We start from the raw sequence: 12,232 nt of genomic DNA, 5'->3' as shown, positions 1-12,232 counted from the left end.
ACAATGCACTAAGTTTTTGACCATAACTTCAGGAAGTCTCAATCATCCAGTATCTATGCACCACAGCATTTATTTCACTTTTCTACATAAAGATTCAGACTCCTACTCTAAATGTACTGCTTTCATTCAGAGTAGGGGGAGAAGTAATTTTTGCCCCTTCATGAGCAGAGGTTAACCTTAATTTGCAGATGACAAAGCAGAGCAGAATGGTTAAATCCAAAACATAAAATCCACCCCATGTGTATTTTATGCCTCCTCCAACAGGTACAAAGCCCAAGCAATACTAGTCCTGCAGTGAAGGGCCAAAATAATTCTCAAGCCACAAACATCAGCTCTTAATGGCAACCACTCTATGGAGACAATAAGCAGAACAGAGGAAAAATTATTAAAAACAATAGCAGCAACATCAATCATCAATAACAAAGACAAACCTCTCAAATTCCCTTATCACTCCTTGATACCTAACTTTTGTGACCACTACTTCAATAGTTCAGTAGGGAATTCAAATGTTTCTGCGTCCAAGAATACGTTTGGGATGAGAACTGAAACTTGCAGCAAGAGGGGACGCTGCCAGGGAGGCAAGAAAGAAGGCACAGCCAAAGCACAGCTTCAGCTCTCAAGCTCAGACTATGGAAGAGCCAGACAGGACAAGGTTACAGACCACTTTAGATTATTCAAAAAGTAATTTTCAACATCCCTATCACTGAAAATGGAAAAATGCTACTGACTGCATCTTGGTGCCAGCCAAGCCTCACCCTGTGAGGTACAGCATGTGCACCTCCCAGGAGACCAAATACCACATGTGCCAAGAGCATCCCTGCCTTTGTTTCATTCCTGCATTAGAGATTCACTACAAGGTCACATCAAGAGAAACCATTTCCTCTCCTGAAAATTAAGGTGGTCTCCCAACACTCACTCTTGCCTGAAAATAAAATAAAAATATAACTGATGCAATGAAACTCAAAGCTCAAACTTTAACATCACAATTCATAACAGCAATTTGAACAAATGTGCTAGTTACACCAAACTCTGAAGTTGAAAGAGAGACAACTATAAAGATGATTAAGATCACATACAGAAGTCAAGAAGAAATACGGGATTTTCTTCATGGGAGCATTCATCCTCATATGTTTTTATCTTTATCTTTGTGAGAAAACTCAGTACAGCTCCGAGTCACTCATTAAAGTTATACCATCCCTAAACATGTGTTGCAAGCATTACTCATGCTCCTCTGCCCTAAAATTCAGCCAAGACTGTAACAGCAGCAGAGACACCATCACTGTTAAAAGGATACATTCTGTCATGGCTGCAACATCGAGTTTGCTAACTTCAGGTGAGCCAGGGCAACACTTCTTGAACTCTTTCCGCAAGTCAAAAAAGGAGTAGAAGCATTCAGGCAGTAAAATATTCTGTAAAAGGAACAAAGTAACCACTATCAGGGTGAGTTTAATCTACTTTGTGTCTAGATACAAACTTTGTAACAATTTCTGTAGAATGAATTGGAAACACAAACAGTCGTTGCTACAGAGACATTCACATAGCTCTTCTTAGCCAGGTAAGTATGTTCATAAACTTTTTTGCCAAAATAGCTCTTTCTACTGTTTAATAACAGAAATGTGCTTTTGCACTGCCAGAGAAACATTTGCAATTATTACTAGAGCATCAAATCAAATATATATGTAGGAGAGCAAATGCCTACTATTGCAACATTTATTATCAATTCTGGATTCCAATTTTAACTGTATAAAGTCAGAGGGTAGTCAGTTCAGTTTGTAGAACCAAGCAAATTTTGCAAGATTGGCAGATATTTTAGTTTACAGAAAAGTCTGTTTTCAGAGGAATAGTCACACTTCAAGTACTTATTCCCAATAAACAAAAATCAACAAAAAACCTGACTGTGAAGATGAGAGTTTGACATGGTGCAGAGGTTGTAAGTCTGTGCATGGAAACTGCTTAAACTGCAGCATACAAAGCCAGAAGCAAGTTATGTAGCCCACTAGAAGTCAATGAAACCCTTCTCGTCCCATCACTACATATACCACATGCTTTCAATTTTTGGTGGAGTGGAAAGGAGAAGACATGGAGAAGTCTTGAGGGCAGCTGCTGAAACCAGTGAAACCCCTTACTCTTTTAGTTAGCTCTTCACCCCAGACAGAATACTTCATATTCCTCTTGGCTGTGTGTTGCCTGCAATGACTCGCTAGACAGTATCTAAGGACTTTCTTGGATTTAACAACTAGTTAGCATCTTGGCATTATAATAGGTAGCAATGTATGTGAAAGCACATTTAGGGAGCCCAAAGAAAGACGTTTAAGTTCTAAAACAAGTTCTGCATTGAGAACACTAGAGCTTATCTTAGCATATGGACAGGTGTATTAGGCAAACTATATTCTTTAAAGACTTATGAAAATGCAGATGGGCTTGCCAACATTTCCTGCTCCAGTTTTAGCATGATTTTCTTCCTTGATGTGAAATGAAATTCCATACTTCATTTATGGTCTTTTGGAATGGCTGATACCAATTCATTCTCTGAATACCATGAGTTGCTAGATGGGTTCAGAGTGATATCTTAGAAAGAAATATCTTCTCAAGAGCCTAGTGATTTCTACCTCTCTGGATTTTAGTGATCCCACACTCCAAACCCTGGATTAGGATATTCACCAAAGAACTATTGCAAGCCTCATAAGCATCTGGTTTATTTAATCTACAGGCAGCACAGAGCAAATTTCAAATGATCAATTCTTATCAAAACAGCAACAGAAGATTTCAATGAAGATTTGATTCCTCTTTGTGACCCTCTGATGATATAGAAAAAGAATCCCTGACATCAAAATAACTTAAGTAACTGTAGGACTTGTGCCTTCTTTTATCCACATAATTTAAATGGGTTTTACTTTAATAGCCAAGAAGAAAGTCTTTTAAAAATCTGTTTCCACATTTTCTCATGTTATATGTCATAGAAGGTAAGTTACATAAATAAGAACTATCCCTTCACTGTGAATCATGTCCACTATACCCTTCAAAGCCATAACTACATAAAGCACAAACCAAGCTCATTCAGTATCACTTTTGTAACAGCACAGACTGGCAGAAGTGCCCCTTCAGAGATGAAACAGCAAATTGATGGGCACAGGAGTCAGGTACAATGAGAGGAGCAGAACAGCTCAGTTACAGACCAACGCATATTCATACCAAACCACAAAATGAGGTGTTATTAATATTGAGGCAGTTATTTCAGAACTAGAGAGACTCACATATTGCTGCAACCCTATCACTAACGAAAAGTAGGCAGGACTTCATAACAGTGTTAGTGATTTTGCAACTCTGAAGTTATAGAAGACTCTAGATGTGAGACTAATCATCACTCATAGCCTGCCTCAAACTACTGTTCAGCTCCTTACAAATACAAACACCGCCCTTGGAGTGTCAACTGGATACACAAAGACTGAAAGTTGCTGTAGCTAAGCATGAATGCAACATTTCAAAAGTCAGTTTACGATTAAGGTAGTTAATTATTTGGCAACAATTCCAATTCCCACCTGTTAACCATGTATAAGCTACAAGTTCTGTCAATACATTGCTCCTTTCTCAAACATTTAAGAGCATCTTCTTTCTGCTTTAACTTTAAAAGGCATCTCAAGGCTACATAAGGACAAGGCACTGTATATGCCTTCCACACACACAGGCTCTTTAGCCTGGTAAGGACATTAACGTATGAGTGATGTTTGTGTGAAGGTATCCTCATACTAAAGAGAAGTTGATCGGTTTTGCATGAAATCACAGAAAGAACATTAACAGTCAGACTTAAGCTACAACTACATACCTTTTTGGAAGCTTCAGGGTGCAGAACCTGCCTTATATGCAATTGTCCATCAGTACAGAAACAGAAAGAAGTACCTACACCAATGTTCAGCTCATTGCTCACAGACTGATTAAACTGTTGGCAGGAACAAGAAAAGACATACATGTTACAGAGATCAGAGTGGCTCCACTAGGCAGTGTCATCAGTTGGTAATGTTATTCCTGGGCAGCAGGAACATGGAGCTGGAATTCCTTTTCATATAAGCCTACTCCTTCACTTCACCTTCACTTCACTAGATTTGTTTCTTACTAGCTAAGGACATGCTAACTTCCATGATAAATACCTTCACAAGGAAACCACCCCTTTTCCCCCTTCTAATGAGATATGGCTACACAGACAGCCCACATCACAGAAAAAATTCTTTTTCAAGAAATATTTTCAAGAGCACTGCAATGAGACAAAGCTGATTGCAGAGAGCTGAAGCAGTACTGGGGCAAAGAGCTTTTCACACAGGGCACTCGAGCATGTCAGAAAGGAGACAGGCTTTCAACCCTGCCCTTAATGGGAATCAAACATGCCTCCTTGTTAACCTAGGGGCTTCAGTACAATCACCTTCCCAGGACTGATGAGCACAAACTTTAACAGGGCCCACCACCCCCTAGCCTTTTCAGGGGATGCCTATGGTTGGCTTCTTCCAACACTGATTAGGGCTCACCCTCAGCTGAGACTCACTGAGGGTCCAGTAAGGCAGGAGAGCAGGGTAGGGAAACAGCTGACCCTAACCTTCCTCTGTTGGGGTTCAGTTCCTCCCAAGATGAATAAAAGGCAAGGGAGAAATGCCCCAGAAGCCCTACACATATGGACTTCCTGGCTCACACATATCTGTGGTGCTCCTGTGCCAGGCTCCACTGCTCTGATGGTGGGTGGAGTGGATAAGTGGATGATAATGCCACCTCGACCCCACGGGGGAGCTCCTAAGGGAGACCAGCACTTTGCAGCCAGTTATGGGGTGTCACCTGTCTCAATGCCTGCTCCAGCGGTGGAGCCAGTGCCAGGCTCTCCACATCCACTTGGGTGATCTCCTGGCACTCAGCCGTCAGCTCTGTGTGGTCAGGCCGGACCAGAACGTCATGCAGGTGCCCCAGCTCCAGAGAAAGTAGAGGAGGGGGTGAGTCAGCTCTCCGGGCTGAAGATCCCCACTTGCAGCACCAGCCCCTACCCTCCACCACAGCTTGCTCCAGCCTGGGGCACCCACTACCAGCCCAGCGCCGAGACCGCCCTGCCCGCATCCAGCATGGCAGGCGCCAAGGGGAGCAGCAGGTCGGGGTGCTCCCCTGTCTGGTGAAAATACCTCCTTACTCCTCAGGTCGACCACTTTCCACAGGAGCTGGAGCAGCTCTCGCTCGTCTGAGCCCAACCGTGCCCCGTTGGTGCCCGCCGTGGTCACGAAGAGAATCACCAGGTAGTCGGGAGACGCCGTCATGGTGCCACCGGGCCAGCAGAGAGGATTAAAAGGAGAGAAAGAAAAAGGAGGAAAGAAAGGAGGGGGGGAAGAAGCCGGAAACTTTCTTTGCCCCAGGCGCTTCCAAGCGAGACCCAAGCGGCAGAACCCCCACCTGCAGCCTCACTCCCCAAGAACCTGGCGTGGGGGAGGCGCACGGCTCCCCCCTCTTTCCCACCCCCTTTTCCCCGAGGTGGGCGGCAGCCAACTACACCCCTGGGAAAGGCGCAATGGCTGCGAGCTTTTCTGCGCGGGGCCGCGGCACCACCTGCCCACCCCCGGCCCACGTGGTCCAGGTAACACACACCTGGCGCCGCCGCCCATTGGCCCCGCCGGGCGGGACGTGGCAGTGCGGCGGGGGCGGCAGCCGGAGTGGGGGGCCGGGATTGCGGGCGGGACGCCCAGCGCAGAGCCGGGATTGCGGACGAGTTGCGGCGGCGGAGGAGCAGCCCCGGGCCTCTAAGGAGCCTCAGCGTGCCCCGACGGCGGCCCGGACCTTGCCGGGCTGCGCCTTCCGCCGTCGAGGTGCGCTGCCCCGGGAAGGTGCAACTCCTCAGCGACGGGGCAGGGTCGCCCAGTCCTGCCGGGACATGTCTCAGAGGGCAGCTCGCCCCTTTGCCCGCGGCCATCCCCGTCCCCCGGACGGAAGGGGAGGCGAGATGGCTACGCCGCTCGTTACCGTCCCGGTGGGTTCCCCGCTTCGGTCGGGGGCCGCAGGGGCCGAGTGTAGTGACGGGGCGCTGTGGCGGTGGAAGGGTCGACTGCTTCAGAGAGCAGCTCCTGCCGAGGGAGACCAGGGGCTCAGGGCGGTGGAGCCTTTTCCTCCCGCGCCGTCCTTAAGGCAGCGGTATCGCAGCTTTTGTACAGCTCTGGCACGGCGGATTGAGTCGTGTGCTAACAGCTGGCTGGTTTGGCTGTCGCAGCCTTCCCTCAATGAGCTGGTGATTTTGGCCCTTGTGATAACCTCTCGTTTCACGGTGAAATCTCTGTTTTAAAATCTCTATTTTAAATGCGTAATGCTCAAACGTAATTTTTTTTCATGATAAATCATGGAATGCAGGGTAAACAACACTAACTTTCTGTAGGGAAATCCTCTCAATACACTTAATACTTTAAGATCTCAGTTGCTCATTTCCAACTTCATTGAGATGCTGCTTCTTGAAATTTTTACTGAGATCACAGAATCATGGAATATACTGAGTTGGAGGGCACCCACCAGGATCATGGAGTCCAACTCCTGGCCCTGTGCAGGGCTCCCTGAGAATCACACCATGTGCCTGACACCATTGTCTAAATGCTTCTTGAACTCATAAAGGCTTGGTGCTGTGACCACTTTCCTGGGGAGCCTGTTCCAGTGCCCCACGGCCCTCAAGGGTGCCCCCAAGTGTGAAAAACCTTTTCTTGATATCTAACATAAACCTCTCCTGACAGCTTCATGCCATTTCCTCAAGTTCTGTCACTGGTCACAAGAGTGGAGAGATCTGTACTTGCCCATTGTGAGGATGTTGAAGACAGTAATGAGGCCTAGCCTCAGTCTCCTCGTCTCTTCTGAGCAAATCAAGTGACTTCAGCTGCTCCCAATAATGTTTCCCTTCAAGATCTACCACCCTCATGACCCTCCTTTGGACACTCTCTAAGAGGTTTATGTCTTTCTCATGTTGTAGTGATCACAACTTCACACAATACTCAAGGTGAGGCCACCCCAGTACAGAGCACAGTGGGACAATCCCTCCCTTGCCTGGCTGGTGATGCTGTGCCTGATGCACCCCAGGACACAGTTGGCCCTCCTGGCTGCCAGGGCACTGCTGACTCATATTCAACTTGCCATCAACCAGGACCCCAGGTCCTTTTCTGTGGTGCTGCTCTCCAGCCTTCTGTTCCCTGGATGTCTGTACATCCAGGATTGCTCCATCCCAGGTGCAGAATCTGGCACTTACCTTTGTTAAGCTTCATATAATTGGTGATCACCCATCTCTCATAATTTATCAATGTCCCTTTGCAGGGCCTCTTTTCCCTCAAAGGAGTCAACAGCTTCTCCCAATCCAGTGTTGTCGGTAAATTTACTTAGTATACTTTTGAGTCCCATGTCCAAGTCTTTAACGCAGACATTGAAAAGAACTGGACCAAGGATGGATCCTTGTGGAACCCCACTAGTGACAGATTGCCAACCTGCTGTCACCCCATTCACTATAACTGTGCACCTGATCCATGAGCCAGTTGCTCACCCATCATGTAACCTGGTTATTCAGCCATGTGCTGGACATTTTGATGATGGTGTTCCTTGTGTGTTTCTTCATCACCATTCCTTGTGCTGGTGCAAGTTCACAGCTTGCCCCACCTTTTATTAACACATACACATTTGTTTGGCAGGAAGGGAGCAGGTGTGTTTCACCACTGCTGAGGATCCTGTCAGTCACTGACTTATCCACATAGTGCCTAGCATCTTCTTCCTGCCCTACAGTGGTTTGGTGCAGTCTAGTTCTCCTTGTGGGGACTGCCACCAAATTCTAGCATGACAGAGGATGGCTGGAATAATTTTCACTCTCTCTGGTCCATGATTTCAAAACCGCCATTCACTGGTAGCAGACTGCAATTTGAGGGGTTAAGATGTTAAATTAATCCCTCTAGTTTTTAAAAGCAGTGGCTGAAATTTGCCGTGTGAATCTGATTTCGGGAAACATCTAAGCTAATTGTGCCCTATTTGTCAGAGGATTAGAGCACCTGGTTTTCTTTGTGCATTTGTCTTCTGGCTTTTGATGCATTGAGTAAAACATATGTGAAGTGGAGGTCTGGGGTGTATGTCCTCAGCAGTAGCTGCAGCTGATCTGTACCCAGTATCTGAGGAGTGAGATTGGTCTTCACACAGAGAATTTGCTTTGTGATCTCTGCTTAGCCTGAAGCAGAAGGTTTCAATGGCATAGGATTTCTCTGTGCAGTTTCCCTCTCAGGTCTTAGTTTACTGCAACTTCTTAGAGAAACATTTATACTTTAGTACAAAAATCCAGAATTATGTTTTTGAAATGACTTCGCTGTGGAGCATGCCAGACAGAGAGTGCTGGCTTGGTTGGCTGCTCTTTTTTCAGTGAAACTTAATCATCTGTCCTAGGCAGTTTCCTTCTCAGCGCCAGCTTGGCTTTTGAGATGCAGCCTTGTCTTTGTGAGAATGATTTTTGGATGGGCACCTGTAACACGGGGGGGGGAGGGGTGGAAATCAGGCCTCTGCGTTTACAGAAAGTGTCTCTAAGGCTATCGAGAGATCACTCCAGCCAGCACTGCTCTGGTGCTGTACAGAAAGACCCTTCTCACACCCGTGCCGGTGTAAGGCACATATTCTCACTCACCCAGAGAGCTGGATAGCTCATGCGTTACCAGAGACAAAGAATCCAGAGGCTCAATCAGCCGGATATTCCACAAGTTTATTCCAGAGGGTTCCAGGGTGAAAGAGGAAGAAGAACCCCACGTGTCCCTAGATATAGGGATCACCTGGGATCAGGGGAGAGGAGGCGGGGGGCACACCACAACCAATGGGAGAAGGGAGGGATGGAGTCAGGGGTTAGGTTACAGCCAGGGGGATTTACATAATTTGAGGAGGGACTTATCATGTTACTCAGACTAGGATGTTTCCCACCAGTGAAGCCCTGCTGTACTGGAACCACTCGGCTCCCCAGCAGTTCCTGAGGTGATATTATCCACCACCACACACCTGTTTCTTTACTTGTGATTTGTTACATTGTGGCATGTGCACTTCTTTTCCTCTTCTCTTTTCTGCCTTATTGTCTCATCCCGTCTTGTCTCTTTCCATCTAGGAACGTGAGACTCCCCAGGTTATTGTTACAGCAGGCTACATTATGTATAATAACCTCTTTCAAAGGTGAAACTGTACCCTGAAAGTGTTTGTAATTCCCATTGGGTCTTTTGGGTTATTGGCTAACCATTGTTCTAATTATTTATTTATTTATTTATTTATGAAGCTGGTTGTCACTAATTGCTACTGTAGTGCCATTACCTTTTATTTTTCTCTTTCTTGGCTAACAGTCCCCAAAACACCTGTTTTCCCATCGCAGTTCCCATTCCACCCTCTTTCTTGCATGCTTGCAGCATCTGGCCTGACAACATGCACCAGTTGGTCAGGTTCCCGTGTTTGTTGTCCAGGCTCTTGGCATTTGTGTACTCCCATTCCAGTTGCTTCTCCCTGGTTGTTCGATTTGCTGGGACTGGTTAAGCATAGTCTTTGCATGAAGTGTCACCTTCCAGATGACATCAGTGTTGTTACCTACAGGAAGGTACTATGGTGCTTTGAAGCCAGACAACCTCTCAAGGCTCCTCCCAGCACATTGTTGCTGTACTAATCTCCTCTCTGGTATTTCTTTTGTTTCCTGCCTGCTGTCTGTCTGCCCAGCCCTTTTGCTAATCTCAATGTAACTGTTTCTCTGTCATTTTTGTATTAGTTCTGGTGTTTTCCCACCACATGTCCTTTTGTACTACTTTCTGTAACAGGACATTTCTGAAACTACTCACACCATTCTTCTTGCTAAGGATCTGGTCCCAACACTCCCCACCCCTGGCCCCCTGCAAACACTGTGAGAGCCTCATGTGCCCTCTGGTTTATTTCCCCCATTTTCCTGAAGCTTCCTTCTCTCACCCATTGATCCCCTTCCTCACAGTTTATTTGAACAAACCAGTGACTTTGCACTTCTCAATATATCCAGATTTTTTCTGCCAGTTCTGCATCTCCCGCCCTGCTCCATTCCTCTACAGGAGGGTCTTTACCCCAATACCACCTGCAACTCTCTTATCCTGTCCTGCACCCGTTGGTCTGTGTCCCACCTGTATCACTTTTCCCCAGTTTCCTTCCAGAATATCAACTCTTTACAACTGAAATTGGACAATCATCTGTATCTTTTTTTTTTTTTTTTGATGTGTTAATGTTTACCACCAACTGTTTTATAAATGCTTCTAACATAACTTCTGTTCCTAACCAAATTCTGTTTTCTCCACTTTCATCAGTGGAGAAAATACCCCTCAACATGGCTAAATTGCTTCCTGATATTGTGCAACTGTGTGTGACATTCAAGCACTGCTGTTCTACCTTACAGCAAGGAAATGCCTGACCTGTAAGCCCAGCTGCGTGCTGAAGTCAATGACACTGCATTCAGAGCCATCTGAATTTAATCCTGCAAAGCTGATTCTGTTCACATCCAGAGCTGCAGCTCTTACCAGCAGCAAGGGAGTCACTGCAGATAAAAACGCAGGGCTGGAATTCCCCTGCCAGTTACTGAAACAACTTGCACTGGTTGACCTGGTTGCAATACTGTTCCAGGCTACCCCAGGAGAGAAGTCATCTGACTGGGACTGCGGTCCTCTGGCACAGTGGCACACACGATGATGCCCATGTTTGGAGTAGATCTACAAAGCTGCTGCCCCACAGAAGTCTCCAAAGAGCCCATAAATAATCAAAACAAGCTATGCCAAGTATCAAAAGGCATTGTGCTACTTTAGTAAAATACATATAAAGGTTTCTGTTTTTTTTTCTCACCTAAAAATATTGTATTTTACTTCAGGAGTTTAGACCTGGTAATTCGTCAGGATGAGAGAGGGATCCAGGTTGGGGCAAGAATGACAGCAGGCAAATCTGCCAGCATGGCCAAAGAGGCTCCTTGGTTTTCAAATTAAAGTATTTCCTTAAAGGGATTTGTACTTAAACTACATCTGTTCAAATTGTATGAGGTAGAACCATGTTTTCAGTGAACTGAGAAGTGCCAATTGATGAGTTTCCCTGCACTGCCACAAAACACCTCCTCAGGTGTGCCAGTAGAACTGGTTGGGGAATTGCATGTTGTGGCTCAGCTCCCCAACACGTGCTGTGGGGACAGGAACTTCCTGAAGTAGTTTCACCACTGCAAATGGATATATTGAACCACAGCCTTGTTTAAAGTGATGCAACATTTTCATGTGGAGTACAAACTAGAGGACTGTGGCTCCTGGTTTGAGTGAAAGTTTGGAGTGCTGAGAGAGCGGCAAGCTCAGCTACTGAAACAAAAAAGGGGCTTGTGAAGTCCTGATACACACATAAACTGATGTATTTCATTAAGCAGCTGTTTCAGAAACAAGATGCAGATAGCAAGGCAGAATTTTCACCGTTAAGAAAAGTGCAGATATTTGGCTGAAGCTTCAATCTGGAGATGTAACACATCTTTTTACAGTTTCCTCTAAAGGCACATGGTGCAGCTTTGCTATCAGACATAGAGCTCGTACAGAAAACTTGTGTAACCAACACCAACACCGCTTGCATAAGATTAATTCCATATCATTCTCCTGGCCACGGGCTGGCTTTGGCTTCGTGGTGTTCCCAGCGCTTGTACAACTCGGTTGCTGCTGCAGAAGGGCAATGAATGCTAAACAGGCACATCAGGCGCTGCAGAAAGGTTGAAAGGAGCTGTGCTACACGAACTTGAGAGAAGCGACAACTTCCTACACCTGAAAAGTTTCTTTCAAGCACGGGAAGGGCTGCAAAGGAAATTTCTCAGGCGGGGCTGAAATTAGCCAGCACCGATGTTGTGAAATCGAGCTCGGCGCGGCCTGCGGTGACGCCCAGCGGGGACTGGGGGCTGTGGAGAGCCGGGACACCGCCCCGCTGCTCACAAGCCCGACTGCTGCCCGAGTTTTAGCAGGTGAAAGGTTGGACTCGACGATCTCAGAGGTTTTTTCTAGCTTGATTCATTCCGTGACTCCGTGAGCGCTGAGGCAGCGCTGCCCCGCCTCACGGCGCTGAGGGCGCTGGGTCCCTAGCACAGCCCCGCCCCGCCCGCCGCCCCGCCCCGCCCCGCCCCGCCCCGCCCCGCCCGCCGCCCCGCCCCGCCCGCCGCCCCGCCCCGCCCGCCGCCCCCCGCCCGCCCGCCCCGCCCCGCCCGCCCGCCCGCGCCCCGCCC

At 47.0% G+C, this 12,232-nt stretch overlaps 1 protein-coding gene across 5 annotated transcripts in view; it reads right to left on the bottom strand.

The window, feature by feature from the left end:
* The window catches only part of ESRP1 (epithelial splicing regulatory protein 1), a 36,460-nt gene extending 30,859 nt beyond the window's left edge, over nucleotides 1-5,601 (bottom strand). For 3 of the 5 annotated variants that reach the window (XM_085053234.1, XM_085053232.1, XM_085053231.1), the window contains exons 1-4: nucleotides 5,154-5,600; nucleotides 4,819-4,947; nucleotides 3,824-3,937; nucleotides 1,295-1,409 (exon numbers count right to left, since the gene is read on the bottom strand). In XM_085053234.1, coding sequence (XP_084909360.1) covers nucleotides 1,295-1,409; nucleotides 3,824-3,937; nucleotides 4,819-4,947; nucleotides 5,154-5,285 — 490 coding nt within the window. In that variant the 5' untranslated portion in view covers nucleotides 5,286-5,600. Of the gene's footprint in view, nucleotides 1-1,294; nucleotides 1,410-3,823; nucleotides 3,938-4,818; nucleotides 4,948-5,153 lie in introns of all 5 variants that reach the window. The other 2 variants (XM_085053233.1, XM_085053230.1) reach the window with 2 other exon arrangements.
* Between the last annotated feature and the right edge of the window lie 6,631 nt (nucleotides 5,602-12,232).

The sequence above is a fragment of the Lichenostomus cassidix genome, chromosome 2 (genome assembly GCF_008360975.1).
Source record: "Lichenostomus cassidix isolate B80296 chromosome 2, HeHo_3.0, whole genome shotgun sequence".
In the NCBI taxonomy this organism is placed as follows: Eukaryota; Metazoa; Chordata; class Aves; order Passeriformes; family Meliphagidae; genus Lichenostomus; species Lichenostomus cassidix.
This window is presented reverse-complemented; position numbering and strand designations above follow the sequence as displayed.